Raw genomic sequence first — 17254 nt, 5'->3', positions numbered from 1 at the left:
TTTTTTAATGTCTAACGTACAGGCGTTAGTATTTCCAACCTTAATGTTCCCTTTTCTTTAAAATTCCAACCTTTGTACTGAAGAGAGATTTTTCACAGGCTGTTCTCATTTATATGGCCTCCATAAAACAGCAGGGTTTACACATGGCAAAGTAAGGTGTGTATTTTTTGAGTCCATCTTCTGATCATTGTAGTTACAACACAGCAGATATCTGGCATTACATTGTTAGGAGACTAGTGTATGTTCGAATTCTCAGCACACCGCTCTTCTCTTTTTTAAACTCCTTATCAGTTCTCCTACCCACCCTTTTGCCCTTGATTAAGTACAATGACGTTTTCCTTGAGGAAAAGAGGCAAAGGAGATAGGAGGTACTTTTGGAAAGCACCCTTTGACTAAGAAGCAGTTACTGGGGAAATCTATAGATATCTGCTCTCACAGTGTATTTTCAAAATGCCAGATCAGATAAGCCTGGTTCCATCCAGCCTCTAAAAATAAGTGCAAATCCTAAACTTTTAATGAAACACTTTTGTTAAAACCTTTGAATTTAAGCTGAAAACCTGCACTTCAGCCACATCTCAGTGATTTGATTTAAACTCCTCTGTGGTGTCATCATTCAAGGACATGGCCCCGAATGTTTCTAGTAATGCTCAAACTATCTATTAAGTTGTCCAGCTGTAGTTCAGGAGGTAGCATGAGTCATCTAGTAGTTGGAAGGTTGGTAGTTCAATGTGTGTATGATTGAGTGAATGAAGCTTTCAGTAAAAAGTGAATTGAATGTAGAGTTAAGAGTTTATAAGCACCAATTCATTTACAGTTTATTTGTAAAAAACCTGGCAGGTGATTGGCTAACTTAACACTAAATGGAGAAAAGTTTTGGGCCACACAATCACTTAATCTCTGCATTCAAGTATTTTCAGTCCCATTGCCGCAGGTGTTTATAAAATCAAGCACCTAGCCATGCAGCCTGCCTTTGCAGACATTTGTGAGTGAATGGGTTTGCTTTAAAGAACTCATTGTATTTGAGTGTGGTGCTCTGACAGGATGACACTGCTGCAACTTCTCATGAATGAATGTATGAAATGTATTACCTCCTACCTACTCCATGCTGTTAGTAATATTGTTGCAAAGTGCAAGTGTTTAGGATCAATAACTGCAGAGTTGCAAACTCCCTCTGCCTTTAGCATCAGCACAAAAAGTGTACACTGGGCACTTCATGTTATGGTTTTCCATGTCTGAACATGTTGTGTACATTTACGTGGCCCAGTACTAACTAACCACATGATATGCAATAGGAGAACAGAAAGAGGAAAGATTAACTAACGTCTGAGGCACTTTGAAAGCAAGCAAACAGCCAGTGCAGCAAGTTTTGAAGTTATAATGTTGGCACTGAACCTTACCATCTTTGGAAGTAAAATTTGCACATAAAATGCACACTAAAAAGATTTGAAGATTGAAGTAGGTAGTAGATAAGAAAATTCTTAACAGAATTAGGGTTAAAACTATGTGACGATCACGATCTACAGATGATTTTGCCATCTGCAGAAAAAGCAAGAGGAGGAAAAGAGGACCAACGTCTTTGAATATAAAAAGATCTCATGTATAAAAACTTTAAAAAAAAACAACCCTGCTGGTATCTGAAGTGTGATGCCAACTCTCACGTTATTTAAGAACTGAAATGTCTGCAAGGTGAAGCCTGACAGAGAGAAATTACTGTGAAATAAAAAAAGTATTTTAACATTAGATTACAATTTTTTTGTCTATACTTGTGCGCATTATTTCATGGCACTTAATTTCAGCTTTATTCACTAGCAGCAGAGTGCTGGTATCAACATCTCTGCTAATTTATGTTACGATTCAGTAAACCTAGAAAACTGCTGAAAGCAAGTCCTGTCACAGCCACTTTCTGTGCTTCTGGGCAATTATTTGGGCAGCTGAAGTGCTGATCAAATGAATAGGAAGATGGTGGAAAATTTAATTTTAGTGGTCACTGGGACATAAAACTGCATGTGCAGACTTCACAGGTCAAGCTTGAACTGCTTAAAAGTTATTGCAATTTGGGCACAAAATAACCATTTTAGAGTCACATTCCTTACAAAGGTTATACTTCAAAAAAACATGCAACATTGCATTCCCTCAGAGAGCCAGCATGATCCATGTCTGTGGCTCTCCCAGCAGAGCACTGAACAAACTCCATGCTAATATCACAATGTGGACAGCAGATAGCTAAACATGTTTGATTTTGCAAATCTTTTATGCCGAAAGCTCAGTTAGACACTTTGCTGTTAGGCCACTACACTATGAGATAGATAAATAACTGCATAGTTGAAATGAATGAAAAGCATTTCAACTATGTATTCAGCCAGTAAAATGACTGGCTTATATGTGTTGCACATTGGCTGCTGTAAAGCAAATGATTGCTTTAGAAAACCATTTTTCATATAATGAAATTCTCACATGGATTGCTATGACACTTAAATTATTACTTGAGTGTCATAGCTCTGCTTTGTAATTGCTCATACTGTTATTGCTTTTTAAAGCAATAAGGCCATGAATCTGTTTTGCTTAAAAAAGAAGTTTAAGTGAAGAGCTAATACTGCCTGTGTCATTGTTTAGGGCAGTAATAGAGGCCTTTGTGGCATGCTGATCTCTGTCTGTAGCTTCCCAGACTGCTGCCCCAGAAAGAAGATCAGTCAGCACACAGCTATCAATGAAAACCCGGCAGATTTCCCTCCGCAGTACAGGTCTGTGGCCCTTCAGATGATCAAGTCATGCAAAAAAAAAAAAAAAATCCTTTTTTGCTTCCACTATAATGGCATATATGTGGAGGATCCTGTCAGGGTTACTTGTTCCTTGTATTTGCACTTAAGCTACACAGGCACAAGTTCACAGCACAGATTGTTGGTGTTTGCACCGTCACCTTTCCCTTGGACAGCCCCATGGTGTTCCTACAACCAACATTAGTAAAGCGATCATCTAAGAGTCCTCGACTCAGCCTCGAGGAGGACCCTTAAAAATGCACCTTCGTCGAAGGCGGTTTGTAAAGAAGAAGAAGATTTAGCGTGATTGAGGACGGCATTTTCATAGAGGGGAGTTAATGAATAACACGCCAACACTATGTACTACAAAATCAATTCTCAAGTGAAAGGCAAGAAATTGGCCCTCAGTTATGAATAATGTGCACAGAAATGATCTTTTCTGTGGATAACTCTAGCATTCAGCTGCTGCGTCAAGATGTTAACAGTTGACACTTATAATGGTTTTCTACTACGAAAAGCAGTGTATGTTTTCATATCCTACAATCACCAGAAAAGAGAAAGTATTCTTAAAGCACAGAGTGTCGTGAAGCAGGGCGTGAGCCACTCACAAACCGTTAACAATGTAAAACTCCAATTAACTGTAATTGAGGCAGCTAAATCTCTGTCTCTTCAATACATCAAAGAAGGGGTGTTTCTGCACCACATGTTTAATGAGGTTTTAAGTCGTCTTTCACACATTATTCTATGGTGTCTTTGTGATTGCAATGTTTCACTTCTACAAAACGCCTCGTTTTAACGTTTACAAAACCACTAAGAGAAACTAACCAATGCCTACTCTCAAAATCCTGAAAAACTGAGGTAGACTACAGCTTGGTGGAGATTGTTGTATTTACTGCTTGGCACAGTTCGTTTGAAGTACTTGGTTTCCAACTTGTAAAAAATGGTACCGTGCAGGTCTTCATGAAAACTGATTTAGCTGTTGGCTGCTCAGCTGTCAGGAGCCTTTGTCAGCATATGACAGCTCCAGTTATATAGGTTGCAATATGATGTGTAGAGGTGCTTATATTTCTTTTTTTATGGAAATTATAAAAACACATACTGTTTTAATAGATCTGTTGTAATAAAAGTCAATTCTTCTCCACTTGTAAGTTTTTTTGTATTTGTAGGTATGTGTGTAACTTTTTTCCTTCTCACTTGATTTTGTAGCTGCAAAATCCTACATCGAATCCTATAAATGAATCTCAGAGTCTCTAAAGTTAACGTGACCTTACTTGTGCTCAGGTTATTCCTCTTACTTACAGCAGTCCCCTGTCTGCAAATAGGAGAACTTCAAATCTAGAGGACTCTAAGTAACCCCACTACTATTAATATTGACTAATGACATGTGATTTCCAGTAAGAAAACTCTAAAGGTCAAACACCAAAAATGTTTGCACTATCCTCTCTATCGTCTCCCCTGAGATTGTCACTGTTGCTCAAGTAAATGGACTACAAGGAAAAGATGAAAACTTGTGGAGGACAAAGAGCGCATGATGTGTCAGCCTCAGATAACAAACTCACTGCTGTGAACAAAAACAAGAACCAATTCTCCAGCATCGGTGGGATAGTGCCAAGAAATTAGAATGCAAGTGGTGACATCCAGCATGAAAGAAATCATTTTTGAGATACGAGGTAGTGGAACATGATTAAATTAGATGGTTAAAGTTTACACCAGGGATGTCAAACATAAGACCTGGGTTCCAGAACTTGTCCGCCAAAAACTGGCCCACTGGACTGCTTTGGAAAATGTGAAGGAAGGGATCAATTTTAGACTTTTAATTGTTTTATAGCTTTTCTAATGGATAAAGACTTTCCCATTGCCATTCATACTACACGAAAGTAAGAAACAGAACAATTAAATAACAGTAAGTTCCTGTTTTTCATTATCGGCTCTCAAAAGTTTACAAAAAAGGAACTTATTCTCCTTTATCGACCAAGATTTATACAGGCCTAATGACTTATTTTTGAAGTTTGGCTTTAAAATAAAAAAAAGTAATTCTCATCTTTCGGTAACCATTTGAATAGGTGCAGATTATTTTTTTCTTTCCATGTTGAGACAGCAGTACCTTATGCCCCCGTAATAAACCAAATCTCCTTGTAAAGCTCGTCTTCTCCCCTTTCTGTAACTGTTTAAACTTTGTCTCTAGCATAAACATTAACGTGGTAAATAAAGGGTTAACAATTTTTTTTTTATCATAATTACAAGAAAGTGTGTGCAATGAGCTTAAGGAACTTTTTTTGTAATTATGCATTTAAAAGTTTCGTGCTAACAGATTTTTATCATTTCGTACAGCAGCGTTTCTTTGTCATATAGACAAAATTGAGAGGTTAAGAGGCTGCAATCAGACTCCTTTTTCTTATATTAAAATATATGAGGGATTCAAAGTGTAGTTAAACTTCTTTACACTGACAGAATGGGTAGTTTCTCTTAAGGTCAAAGTCGACTATACCATGTAAAATGTGGCATCCATGGTCTTTTCACGCAATATATTAATTTTTTTTATTTAAATGTAATTCAGAGTATTTTGTGGTTTGCGATGTCTTATAAAACTGTAAATAATGACTACAAGGCAATAAAAAATATTACTACTATTAGTGGTAAAACTGTTTCTAAACTACAAATTCAGTTGTGAAAAGACTGATAAATTGCTTGTGCCCAAAATGTATTTATACTGTTAATATATGAGTCGGTGTCTTTCTATATGTTACAATCCATCTTCAACAAACAGTAACACATGTGTAGAAGAAAAGAGCAGAAAATAGTTCGACAAAGAAGAAGACAGAAACGGACTTCGATATTAGGTAAAACCTTTTCAAGGGTTCAATGTTTTTTCATAACATGCAACACAGAATAGCCAATTCAAAAATGTAAGTAAACCAGCTTGAGATGATTTGAGTTTTTAGGCATGTGTGTTATCCTACTGGAAGATGGGTACACTATAGTCATGAAGAGATGAACATGGTCAGCAACAATACTCAGGTAGGCTGTGGTATTTAGACGATGCTCAGTTGGTGCTAGGTGGCCCAAAGTCTGCCAAGAAAATATCTCCCAGACCATTACACCAGCAGCAGCTTGAACTGTTGACACAAGGCAGATTGGATCCATGCTTTCATGTTTACCCCAAATTTTGATCTTAATATCGTAGCAAAAATCAAGAATCAACAATGAAAGTTTCCAATTTTGGTGAACCTGTGTGAACTGGAACCTGTGTGCTTATTGTACGGTGTGGTCTTTAGCTGCTGAGGCCCATCTGCTTCAAGCTTCAATGTGCTGTGAGTTCAGAGATCAGAGCCATCAGATCAGCAGTTTCTGAAATAGCCTGTCTACCATCCACAACCATGCCCCAATTGAAGTCACCTTCTTTCCTCATTCTAATGCTCAGTTTGTACTTCAGCAGGTTGTCTTGATCATGTCTACGTGCCTAAATGCACTCCCATGCGACTGGCTGATTAGATTTTTGTACTCGCAGTTAGAGATTTAAACTGAGATACAGTTGAAAAGGAAGTAGAAGAGGTCTGTATGTTTTTTTAAAAATATAACACTAAACAATTTCATAAAATTGATTTGATTAATCTATATTTATTACACTTTATTTCAACTCTATACTGTATTAGCAGTAACAGGACTGTTACAACTTTAACTTTAATATCCATAATTTAGACGTCTTGAAGTGTTGCTTCATAGTTTTAAGTCATTCTAGTTACAATACACAACTGGCTTTAAGGAAGTGGAGCCAGATTGTATTAACTAGAATCTGTTCATAGACCATCGGTGAGGATGTGATTCTTTGTGCTCAGCACTTTCCGCCGAAGAGAGATCATTAAAATTCCCACCACTAAAAGTAGGATGTGTTACTTCCTTTTTAACTTTGTGCTCATTGGTGATGTGGCTTTCCCCAGCCTATCCCAGCTGTCATGGGGTTAACACTCAGAGACAGACAGCTATTCATGCTGGCATTTACAACTATGACCAATTTTGAACAATCAATTAAAAAAACACGCATGCTAGGTTAATTGGAAGGAAGATGGAGAGAACCCATGGAGGCATAGAGAGAAAATGCAAACTCCAATGTCCCTACTGTCCCCTTTAAAATAAACCTTTAGTTATACCATTTCGTTGCAGACAGGCATATTGATTAGACTGACCTGGAACTCCTGCCTGCATCCATGGTGAGATGTCTGTCCCTTCACCGTGGGCCTCGAGTTTGGTTGTATTAATGGGAGCCAAAAGTTTGACCACTTCTTCCATCACCTGTCGAGATGGAAAAAGACACAGGAAATTATCTTTATATAACTATTATGACAATATTATGATTGTAATTTCTAGATTTGAGCACTACTGGAACATTCAGTGACAACGTACAGATGTTTTGGTTCCACATTAACATGATAGATGCTGTGGTTCCTACTACTTCCTTTTTACATGTAAATATATGGAACCTTTACAGACTTTAATGAAAAAACAAGTACATTTACTGGACAAGATGCTATTTTCATGTCAGTTTGCAAAATCTGTGTGCGGCAGAATTCACAATCTAATACCACTATTTTCGTTAAATAGTTGGGTTTTAATATCACCTTTTGTGCTGCATCACTGCCTGTAAATTGCAGGCCAATGGGGGTGAATGTCCCCAAGTCGGACTCCATGACAAGGTCAAAGTTGGACATGTTTACCTGTGTGCAGAGAGGACGCAAAAAGGGGGAACATGTCATGATCAGAGATAAAAGGTGAAAGAAAGCAAACCGAACCAAAGTACTCGCAAACAAAGCATACACACTCAGCCAGCCACTATAAGTACCTTGAGCAGCTGCCTTAACTAATTTAGGCAATTTAAAATGTAATTATACATCAAATGTAAGAACTGGACCAGTCCCACGGGCAGTTATGGTACACTGGTGTTTCTGGTTTTTAAAACGCAGTATATTACAGGTCAGGGCCTGGTGTGCAGCAAGAACTCCAAAGAAGGAAATTGTAAGACTCCAGATTCTTATTTAGATCCTTTGCACAGGAAAAACATGGAAGCTAGCCAAGTCCCTTCAGTGTGGAGGAAGTGCCTTTTTAAACTGCCTTTTCACAGTTGTGACCCTTCCTGCTTTTTGGGCAGCTGGAATAACATTGGCTCAGTGCTTGTTTTCTACTGATTGGCACGGTAACAGCAGACAGTACCTTGTGTAGATTAAAGTATTGCTGTGCTCCGACTCCGCCCTGTTCCTCGGCTGTCCACAGCACTGTTCGCAAAGTTCTCCTTGGACGCAGACCTACAAAGAGATGAAGACACATACACAGTATAGAAAGAGGAGGATAACGGCTCCAAATATTAATAATGACATTTTTCTTTTCTTTTTTTTTTTTGTTGAATAAAAGGTCTTTGTAGTCTTTGTTTGATGACCCAGTCCTTGTCCAAGGCTCATTCAAGTAAATTGTCCACAAAAATACTGTACTTTATATGCAGGTCTGCCTCCTGTTGTAGTTGTGTGTATTTTGTTCCTCTGCAAACACTGGGGTGAAATTACTGTTTACAGTCAGAGGATTTGTTTTTCATTTTGTCCCTGTGTTTAGAACTGGAAACTTTAGCTCCACTTAATGATCTTTTTTTTAAAATTGGTCTCAGTATCGCCACTGCTGGTTATTCTGATTGTTTCCTTTCTTTTTAATGAACACATTCACTTATTCTAATAGAATTATTAGATTTCATAGTAATTTTGCGACTCAAATAAATAAAAATAAACAGAGGATGCTCTGCTAATCCAGCGTAAAATGTTTTAGATTAATAACATGAATAGGTACGTTTGCCATCTCCTTTTTCTGATTAACATTTAAGCAAAACTAATAAACTTGAGCTTTTATTGCATTCTACAATATGCACATGTTATCATTGCTGAAGTTTATCTGTGATTTACTTTAAGTATTTCTCTGTATATTACCAAGGTCTTTGATGAGTGACAGGGCCTCCCAGGAAATCATGGCTCCGCCTCCGTCATCCATGGCACCCTGGCCCACATCCCAGCTGTCCAAATGTCCGCTCAGTAAGACAACCTAGAGAGATTGTACAGATAAAGAGAAAATGTGTAAACAAGAAACAGAGGAGCAAATCTGAGGAAACAGATAGGACGACAGTGCTGCCCATATCCTGTTGACTTTTTATTAATGTAGACACACATAGTTAAAAGTCCAGTTAATTTGATTCTTTTTTTAACAATAAAAAGGTTTGTATCAGCAGGAAAAGTGAGATTCATTTAAAAAAAAAAAAAAAAACAAAGAAAAAGATGAGAGCACACGGGTCAGTGTATCTGTACTCACAGGAATTTCCAAGATTCCTGTCAGTGGGATGTAGATGAGCCGTTGTTCAAGGTTGCAAAACATTTTCTGACCTGATCTAGCCCTGTCCGTGCAATGACCCAGAGTCTGCACATTCCCGTAAAAACCAATGTGTTTTTTTTTCCACAGTGTTTGCTTTCTTATGTAACTGAAATGGTAATATATGCCAATGTGTTGGTTAGTCGCCCATTTGATTCCAGACTGAGATGTCTAAACTATAACATTGGAATGTGATTATTTCCAGATACAGATGTTTCTCACAGAACGCTTTGCAGTAATTAATTTTTTTTCTCCTAAGTAAGTTTAAACTGGGGAGTCTAAATTATAGTATCTACTTAGCAAAGGAAAAGTGTAAGGAGTTTACCTTTATTAATACTGGTAACATCACTATTTGTGAATGATGCATAAATAGTGAGAAGTTCCACCCTCTTTTAATTCATACGTTTTCATGTAGAAAAGATTCAGACTAGATGAAACAGCAGTGTGTGAAAAATTAAGTTCACCTTTACTGCTTCCAAGAGTTTAAGTAGCAGCCAGCTGCTGCTAATCAAATGCACTTGATTAATTTCTCATCAGCAAGTGTGAGCACCGGTATAAAACAAAGTTACAGAGTAAAGATATCAGCAATGTCTGAGAGAAGAAACCACTGCTGTCTATCAATCTGGGAAGGGCTATGAGGCCATTTCCCAAAAACAGTGTACAGTGAGAAATACTATGCATATTTATCCCAGCAAATTCATCCCAAGGTCAGACCATGCAGTGCTCAAAAAAAGAAGAAGATTAAACAAGTATGACTAGTTTTTGGAAGAGGTTCCAGGAGGGGTTAAATTCCTCCATATGTGAAAGACTGATAAAGTCATACATGAAATATTTAATTCAATTCAATTCAATTTTATTTATACAGCGCCAATCCACAACAACAGTCACCTCGAGGCACTTTATATTGCTAGGTAACAATAACACACAGAGAAAAACCCAACAATAAAAATGACCTCTTATGAGCAGGCACTTTGGCAACAGTGGGAAGGAAAAACTCCCTTTTAACAGGAAGTAAGCAAGCAAGTAAGCAGAACCAGGCTCAGGGCCGGCCATCTGCAGCGACCAGTTGGGGAGAGAAGGAAGACAGGATAAAAGACATGCTGTGGAAGAGAGCCAGAGATTAATAGCAGTGCAATCAATGCAGAGAGGTCTATTCACACATAGTGAGTGAGAAAGGTGATTGAAGAAGAAGTACTGGGAATCCCCCAGCTGCCTACACCTATTGCAGCATAACTAAGGGAGCATTCAGGGTCACCTGATCCAGCCAACTATATGCTATATGCTTTAGCAAAAAGGAAAGTTTTAAGCCTGATCTTAAAAGTAGAGATAGTGTCTGTTTCCCGAATCCAAATTGTAAGCTGGTTCCACAGAAGAGGGGCCTGAAAGCTCAAGGCTCTGCCTCCCATACTCTAGGAAAAACAAGTCCAGAGTCCCCCAGTCCAAGAGAGAAGAGCTCTAATGGGGTGATATGGTGATACTATAAGGTCATTGGGACTGGTTATTCAAGACAAGGATTTTGAATTAAATTCTGGATTTAACAGGAGCCCAGATATATTTACTGTTTCACACAAACTCCTCATTTATGGGAGCACTGTCATCCTAGAAGGGGATCACTCCCATCAAGTGACTCACTACAACAGTGATGCTCCCATCCAAGGAGGCAAGTGGGCCCATTCCATTACAGCATAATATTCCCACGCTGTAGTTCTCAAGTATTTGCAAATACATTACATTAGTAAAGAGGCCAGTCCAGCAGCGAGCCTGGTTTCACATTAACAGAATCATATACAGCCAGTTCATCCCAGGTTACAAACTGCATGAGGGATTTTGCAGTCAAGTCGTCTCTGCATTTAAACCATTCTTATAAACACACAGATTTGGGTCACCAATAGCACTGAAACATCAGGACATTTGTATATAAAATGAAACCTCAAAATGTGGATTTATTTTTCTATTGTACTGTAATTTTTACATTGGTTACACTCAGAAAAATAATCCTGCTCCTGTTAACTTGATATTATATTTATATACACTCAGCCACTTGGTTAGTTTTGCTATGACTCTGTTTAAAGCCTGATTGTACATTGTGGCCATAGCAGAGACCGCATAATGTGCTTTGGTTAAAAGTGTAAATTATAAGAGACCACAAATGTATTTTTTTAATGATTCATTGTGGTGTATGTAATATCCAAGCATGTTTTCCCCAACAAAGAGAGGCTAACATTTACAGTCAGTTCAGAAATCATTCATACCACATTTAATATTTGAAAGCTTAAAACTTTTTTGTGTGGGAATGACTCATTCAGCCCCAAATGTACATCTTCTAATGAACACACACACACACACACACACACACACGCACATACACAATATGTCAGCCGCGATAACTGCTACTGCAAGAGCACAAAGTCACAGGGCCAGAGATGATGTCAGCCATGTCATGTGTTTCATTTCCCTTTCTATAATAAAGCTCCAAATGCTGGTTCCTATATCAGAATAGTAAAAGCTTACATCAGCGCTCTGGTTCAAGAGTCCTGACGGATTTTACCTTGGACTTTGCATTTAGGATGTGAACTTTTCAAACTGTTAAAGGGGGGAGGCTTGCATTTGTGAGGGAGTCAAAGTTTACACAGATATAGTTCATATAACCCACATTAGTGGGAAATTTTCAAGAACAAACATTGTATACCATCATATACCTTCATCTGCCAACAAAGCAGATATTGCACACACACTTCCTTAACAACAACAGTAACATCCGCATACCAGGCAACCTCTACAAATATACAGTATACACCAGGGTTATCAGATGCCACTATGGAAATTTCACACAGAGCGTGATAAACTGAGGTGCAAAATTCAGTGTAGTCAAATTGAACAAGACACCCCCCCCCATTTCCCTGCATGTTTGTTCCACACACCTTTCATCATTTGTCTTTGCAAATAACTGCTACTATAATTTACATACCCGCTCAGCTATTTAGGACATGTTGGTTTAACCCAACATGAGCTGCCTTGTGTGAATGTACAAACTCCAAACTCCAAACAGTTACTTCCAGTACGCCAAGATAAATCTGTCCCTTTCGTTTTAACTGCAAACTGTTATGTTCTCTGACCTTTTGGCCTCTTGGTGAAAGAGAGCTGCTCTCTCCCTATCCAGTTCCAGGTCTCCCACACAGCATTTTGCTCATTTAAGTAACTGCCTATACGGCTCCAGCAGCCAGCGCTCCTCACTGTTTGGCCACTGGGCTCTAAGATGTGTGGTTGCTGGAGCTGTGCTGTTCAGTGTAACCTAAAGTGATCTTTGGAGTTGAACTGTGGCAAGCCTGTGGGACCTGTCATGCTCTGTTGCTCTGTGTTTTAAGGAAACCAATCTGTATGTTAGTGGAAGTTTGGTAAGGGTTTGCTGTCCTTTTATGTACACAACTGTTCTCCTGTTTTGTGGCCAGCCAGAGCACTTGGGCATTGTATTTTTGTTTCAACACATAGCTCAGTGTTTCTTCTCATTCTAGTAAGAATGGGGGATTTTACTTGCTTTGGCCCTAGAACCCCTGGTGTCTATTTGCTTTCCTTTTTCTACTTAATTTAATATTGTAAGATAGTTGTAAATAAATTCTTTGTTTCCTATTCAGTAATCTTTCTTGGAGATTTATGGTTATGTTACAACTCAGCTTCTAGGTGAGGCGTTGTAACACAAACTCAAATATATTTACATACATCATGTACATGGCGCTGAGCATGCCTCTAAGCCCATTTAGCACTAAAGCCCAGAAACCTTGGGTAGTATTTCCAGGGGACTCTAAAAATATCTCCTCTAAAAACTGTATTTGCATACACTGAGGTTTCTGCAGGAGCACATAATCTATTCATCAGGTTCTACCTGTTAGATGTGTCATAAATACAAAGCACCTGCAGTGAACTGAAAAGGTATACTCTGCAGTTCAGTAGGTAGTAATTTAGTCCGCTCATAGGCTTAGAGTTAAAGCAAGCCATAGTTTGTCATCTCGTTCTGTTCTTGACAGTCTGATATTGAAAAGGTTTGCTACTTAAAACTGTGAGTTTGCGTTCCCTTTGTGAAGTAACAACCTTACATATAATCCATACTGGAATAATATGATATTTATATCCGCAACTAATATGCTTCATGTAAACTGAGTAGTTGCAGTTTGCAGTTTTATGCATTATATTACCTTAAAAAATACTGTGAGTAGTAAAAAGCTTGGTTACATTTAGCTGAGTTGAACTGATCAACTATAAATTTTATTTTTTTATGGTCAAAATGTTATAATTGGGTTACGAGGCAAATGAGAAGAGAAAAGAAAATAATCATTTATACTTACCAGAATATCTCTGGTAAGAATACCTCAAGGTGCTTTGTATTGTAAGATAAAGACCCCACAATATTACAAAAACAACCCCCTATGAGCAAGCACTTGTTACAGTGGGAAGGAAAAACTCCCTTTTAACAGGAAGAAACCTTTGGCACAACCAGTGGTGGATATCTGCTGTGACGGGTTGGGGGTGGTTACTGTATTGTTTAAATAATGCAGTGTTCTCATGAAAGCCTATTTTATACTGGTTCCTGGAAAGATTAAATCACATAAGCAAACACAAAATACAGGCAGAGTTAAGGGCTGTCGGAATATCTTCAGTCAGCAAAAACAGCCCAGACTATTATTTCCTTCTCCACCGAGCTAAGATAAAACTGGAAATAACTAAGAAGGAGATTTAAAAAAGGATTATTGGGACATCTGATTTCCTTGTGGTTTATGCGTAACATCCGACAAAACGGATTTACTGTAATATCAAAGTGGAAACTAGACAAATAATAGATGAGATAAATTTGTCAAACATGCATATCTATGTTATGAGTGAGTGAAAGCTACCTGCTCAGGGTGTTGCCAGCCTTTTATCTCAGCCACCGTGTTGAAAGAGTCAGCATCAGGAAGGGTCTTGGCTCCCATGGTGAATTTAACCACAATTTTCTGACCTCTTTGTGCCATACGCCACATCAGCTCAGCATCCTCCACAGTGATGCAGGCTGTGGGGATGCGCTTCACTCCATCTTGGTAGTCCTGCCAGCCTGTGTGGGGACTACACAGGAAGTGATAAAGACAGAGATGTATGTAATATACCAGTGATAAAGTGACACTACAACATTTCTAGACAGTCAGATAGCTGGACACTTGGAGAAGATAGATATACCTGTTAATAGAGAATGGAGTGACTGATCGAATGAGTGTAGCCACAGCTCCTACTTTGGCTGCCTCAGAGGCACCATAAGCACGGTATGCCACTGTCTCTCCATAGCTAACATATGGCTGGTTAAAAACCACAATCCTTCCTGCGGCCTCACTGGCTCGACGCTTCAGTTCCTCAAAAGACTGAACTACCAACACCTCTGCCTCAATACCTACAGGAATAACAATCAATCAGTGAGCAGTAAAGGAGAAACAGATGAAATGAAAGCTGTTTTATACGACTATGGTCTTTACCTTCAGGGGGTGTTCCTACGCTGCTACCCAATCCCAGTATAGCCAGAGTCTTGGCTCGAGGAGCAGTCATCTCTGCACTCTCCTTCCCCCGTACCCAGTGTGGGATTTTTACTGGCTCTAGATAAGACAATTAAACTATGTTTATATTCACCAGAAATCAGCTAGAGTTCCCGTACGTTCTGAAACACATGTTGGATAAAAACTGTAAAACTTACCCAGGTGTACATCCAACCCATCCTGCACCATGGCATTGTACATGTATTTAATAGCCATCTCCAAGTTGTTTGAGCCACTGACGCGGTTTCCTATAGTGTCAGTAAAGTCTGCGAGCCGTCTGTAAGAGCGGTTCTGGGCAGCACCGAACACAGCCAGGTCAATGATCTGTTTGGCCACATCAGCATAGCCTGCTACCTCAGCTGCAACCCCAGCTGGGATCATGCAGAGACACACAACAAGAACATATCAAAACACTGTAAAGGCTTGCAAAGACTGTTCCCGTTCCACCAGTTAGTTCAGGTACAATGTTTTCATTGTAACTCAGTACATAAATCCCAACATTAAACTGATCAAAGGATCCAAAGTAACTGGAAAAAAATGCATGGGTACAGAAGGCATTTATTAGCATTAATTATAAACTGGTTGTTTTAATAAAGGCCTTACTCTCTCAGAGTTTGGGTTACCTCTCTTTGCAGTATCATTGGATAAGACTCTGACAGCAGATCCTGAATTTATAGTTTGTGCAGAGTGGGGATGACCATCACAGAAAGAGGATAGGTTGAGAAACACATTGAGGGAGAGGAGGATACATAGTGTCCCCTTCCAAGTCATCTGTAAAAAGAAAATATCAGTGTGTTGTTGTCAGTTGATGTTAAATTGCTACTAAATCCTCCTTAAACCGCACACACACTGCAAGTATCCTCTCATCTTAGTACGAACTAAAAAGCAAACATGCATCACCCCTGCTAACACAGTTAATCTAGCAGATATGATTCAAACAGGCAATTCACAAAGACACTTACTTTGCACTACAGCAGGTATTTTCTATTTTTGATATGCGAGTGTGTATATGTAAATGTATAGGCATGTGTTTGCATATGTATATGCAGTTGTGGTATAAAAAGCAGGCATAAATTAATCGTAGTTTTGGGCTTTTAATTGTTTTTTTCAACTGTGCTTTTTTCATAGTGCAATGATTGCACAAGAATTTGGTTGAATTTATTTTGGATTTTCTCTAATCCACGCAGGGCCAAAAACAAATATACAGGCTCTACAGTGTACTTTAACTTGACCGGGCCAATGCCTATTAACTTCTCATTAGTTATCATGATTGACTTCAAATTTTGCTTTCTCTTTGCAACAATAGAACCACTAAACTACCAGCATGACTGTGAAGTAAGGTTTTACATTGCCATGGACCGAGAGGGTACCAACTAAGAAAAATGCTCCAAAATCAACATCTTCAAGCTCAACTTAGATTTGCAGTTGCCCACATGGACAAGCCAAATTCCTTCTGGAGAAAAGTTTTATGGTCAGACGAGACAAAGATTGAGCTGTTTGGCAACAATGACCTAAGAACACTTTACTAGCTGTGAAGCACGATGGTTGTAGCGTCATACTCTGGGCTGTTGTTCGTGATTACCAAAACGACTACCATCCGGTCAAGGTGTGACTTGCTAAGGGACATTTAACTAAACCTGTATGTATACTTTTTAGCCCATGTGGATTAGAGAAAATCAAAAATAATTTAATACTTGTGCACCCATTTCTTGTTTTTTTTAACCAATTACCATGAAATTTGTCCCCAAGATGATGTATATGTGTAAATACCTATTTTTGGTATGTTACTGGGTTTATAAAACCAAATATATGCGGCAAATTTTAAACAAGGAATTATGATAGGAAAGGACATAAACAGGAAGTAAAGTGATAATTACAAAACAGTGGAGAAAGGGTGGTATTAAATAAGTTTATGCTTATTCCTACTCCTTTTTTTCAATATGTTAAGCCATGTATTTTTGTATGCTTTTTGCATATATTTTTTAGATATTCGAAATTAAGCCTTAAGCAAGAAAAGCTACGCTACCTACTATTTTACAGTACTACACTATACGTGAATGGCGTTTTATTGGAAACGTTACGCTATCCCCAGTTATAGTTTTACTTTCACTTTAGGACATTACAATTATACATTATTTCTTAGTAAATGTAGCTGGACACCACAATTGTTAAATTATCATATTAACACAGACGGCTTCATTCTCATTTTAAAAAACAAACACGATATATAAAAAAGTATTGCAACACAGACGAATAGAGAAGGACAGAAACGTTACAGCGGTTTAAACATTTCACAGTAACAATGAGCGCAAAAAGCGCTTCTCCATAACAGCACAAACCCTTCGAGTCAATTCAAAGTCTTTGGTTTTGTTGACGTTGCAGGACTTCGTCCAATTTTAAGGATATGCCAAATACACAAATACCGCAACGTAAACAGTTCCGTACTCGTGATTACAACCTGCATAGCGCACTTCCGGTTTGTCTTATTTCAAAATAAGAGCGTCATGCTTACTATAACAATAGTTTTGTTATGCAGGTATTAAAAAATGG

General features: G+C 38.4%; 1 protein-coding gene across 1 annotated transcript in view; it reads right to left on the bottom strand.

The window, feature by feature from the left end:
- Window positions 1-17179, bottom strand: part of LOC102301862 (carboxypeptidase Q) — a 23597-nt gene extending 6418 nt beyond the window's left edge. Inside the window, exons 1-10 of the mRNA XM_005934931.2 lie at window positions 17044-17179; window positions 15328-15475; window positions 14863-15075; window positions 14648-14764; window positions 14358-14565; window positions 14039-14246; window positions 8720-8831; window positions 7962-8053; window positions 7373-7468; window positions 6941-7046 (exon numbers count right to left, since the gene is read on the bottom strand). Coding sequence (XP_005934993.1) covers window positions 6941-7046; window positions 7373-7468; window positions 7962-8053; window positions 8720-8831; window positions 14039-14246; window positions 14358-14565; window positions 14648-14764; window positions 14863-15075; window positions 15328-15475 — 1300 coding nt within the window. The 5' untranslated portion in view covers window positions 17044-17179. The remainder of the gene's footprint in view (window positions 1-6940; window positions 7047-7372; window positions 7469-7961; window positions 8054-8719; window positions 8832-14038; window positions 14247-14357; window positions 14566-14647; window positions 14765-14862; window positions 15076-15327; window positions 15476-17043) is intronic.
- Between the last annotated feature and the right edge of the window lie 75 nt (window positions 17180-17254).

Source organism: Haplochromis burtoni, unplaced genomic scaffold (assembly GCF_018398535.1).
Source record: "Haplochromis burtoni strain Fernald_Lab_line unplaced genomic scaffold, NCSU_Asbu1 Contig_142, whole genome shotgun sequence".
Lineage (NCBI taxonomy): Eukaryota > Metazoa > Chordata > Actinopteri > Cichliformes > Cichlidae > Haplochromis > Haplochromis burtoni.
This window is presented reverse-complemented; position numbering and strand designations above follow the sequence as displayed.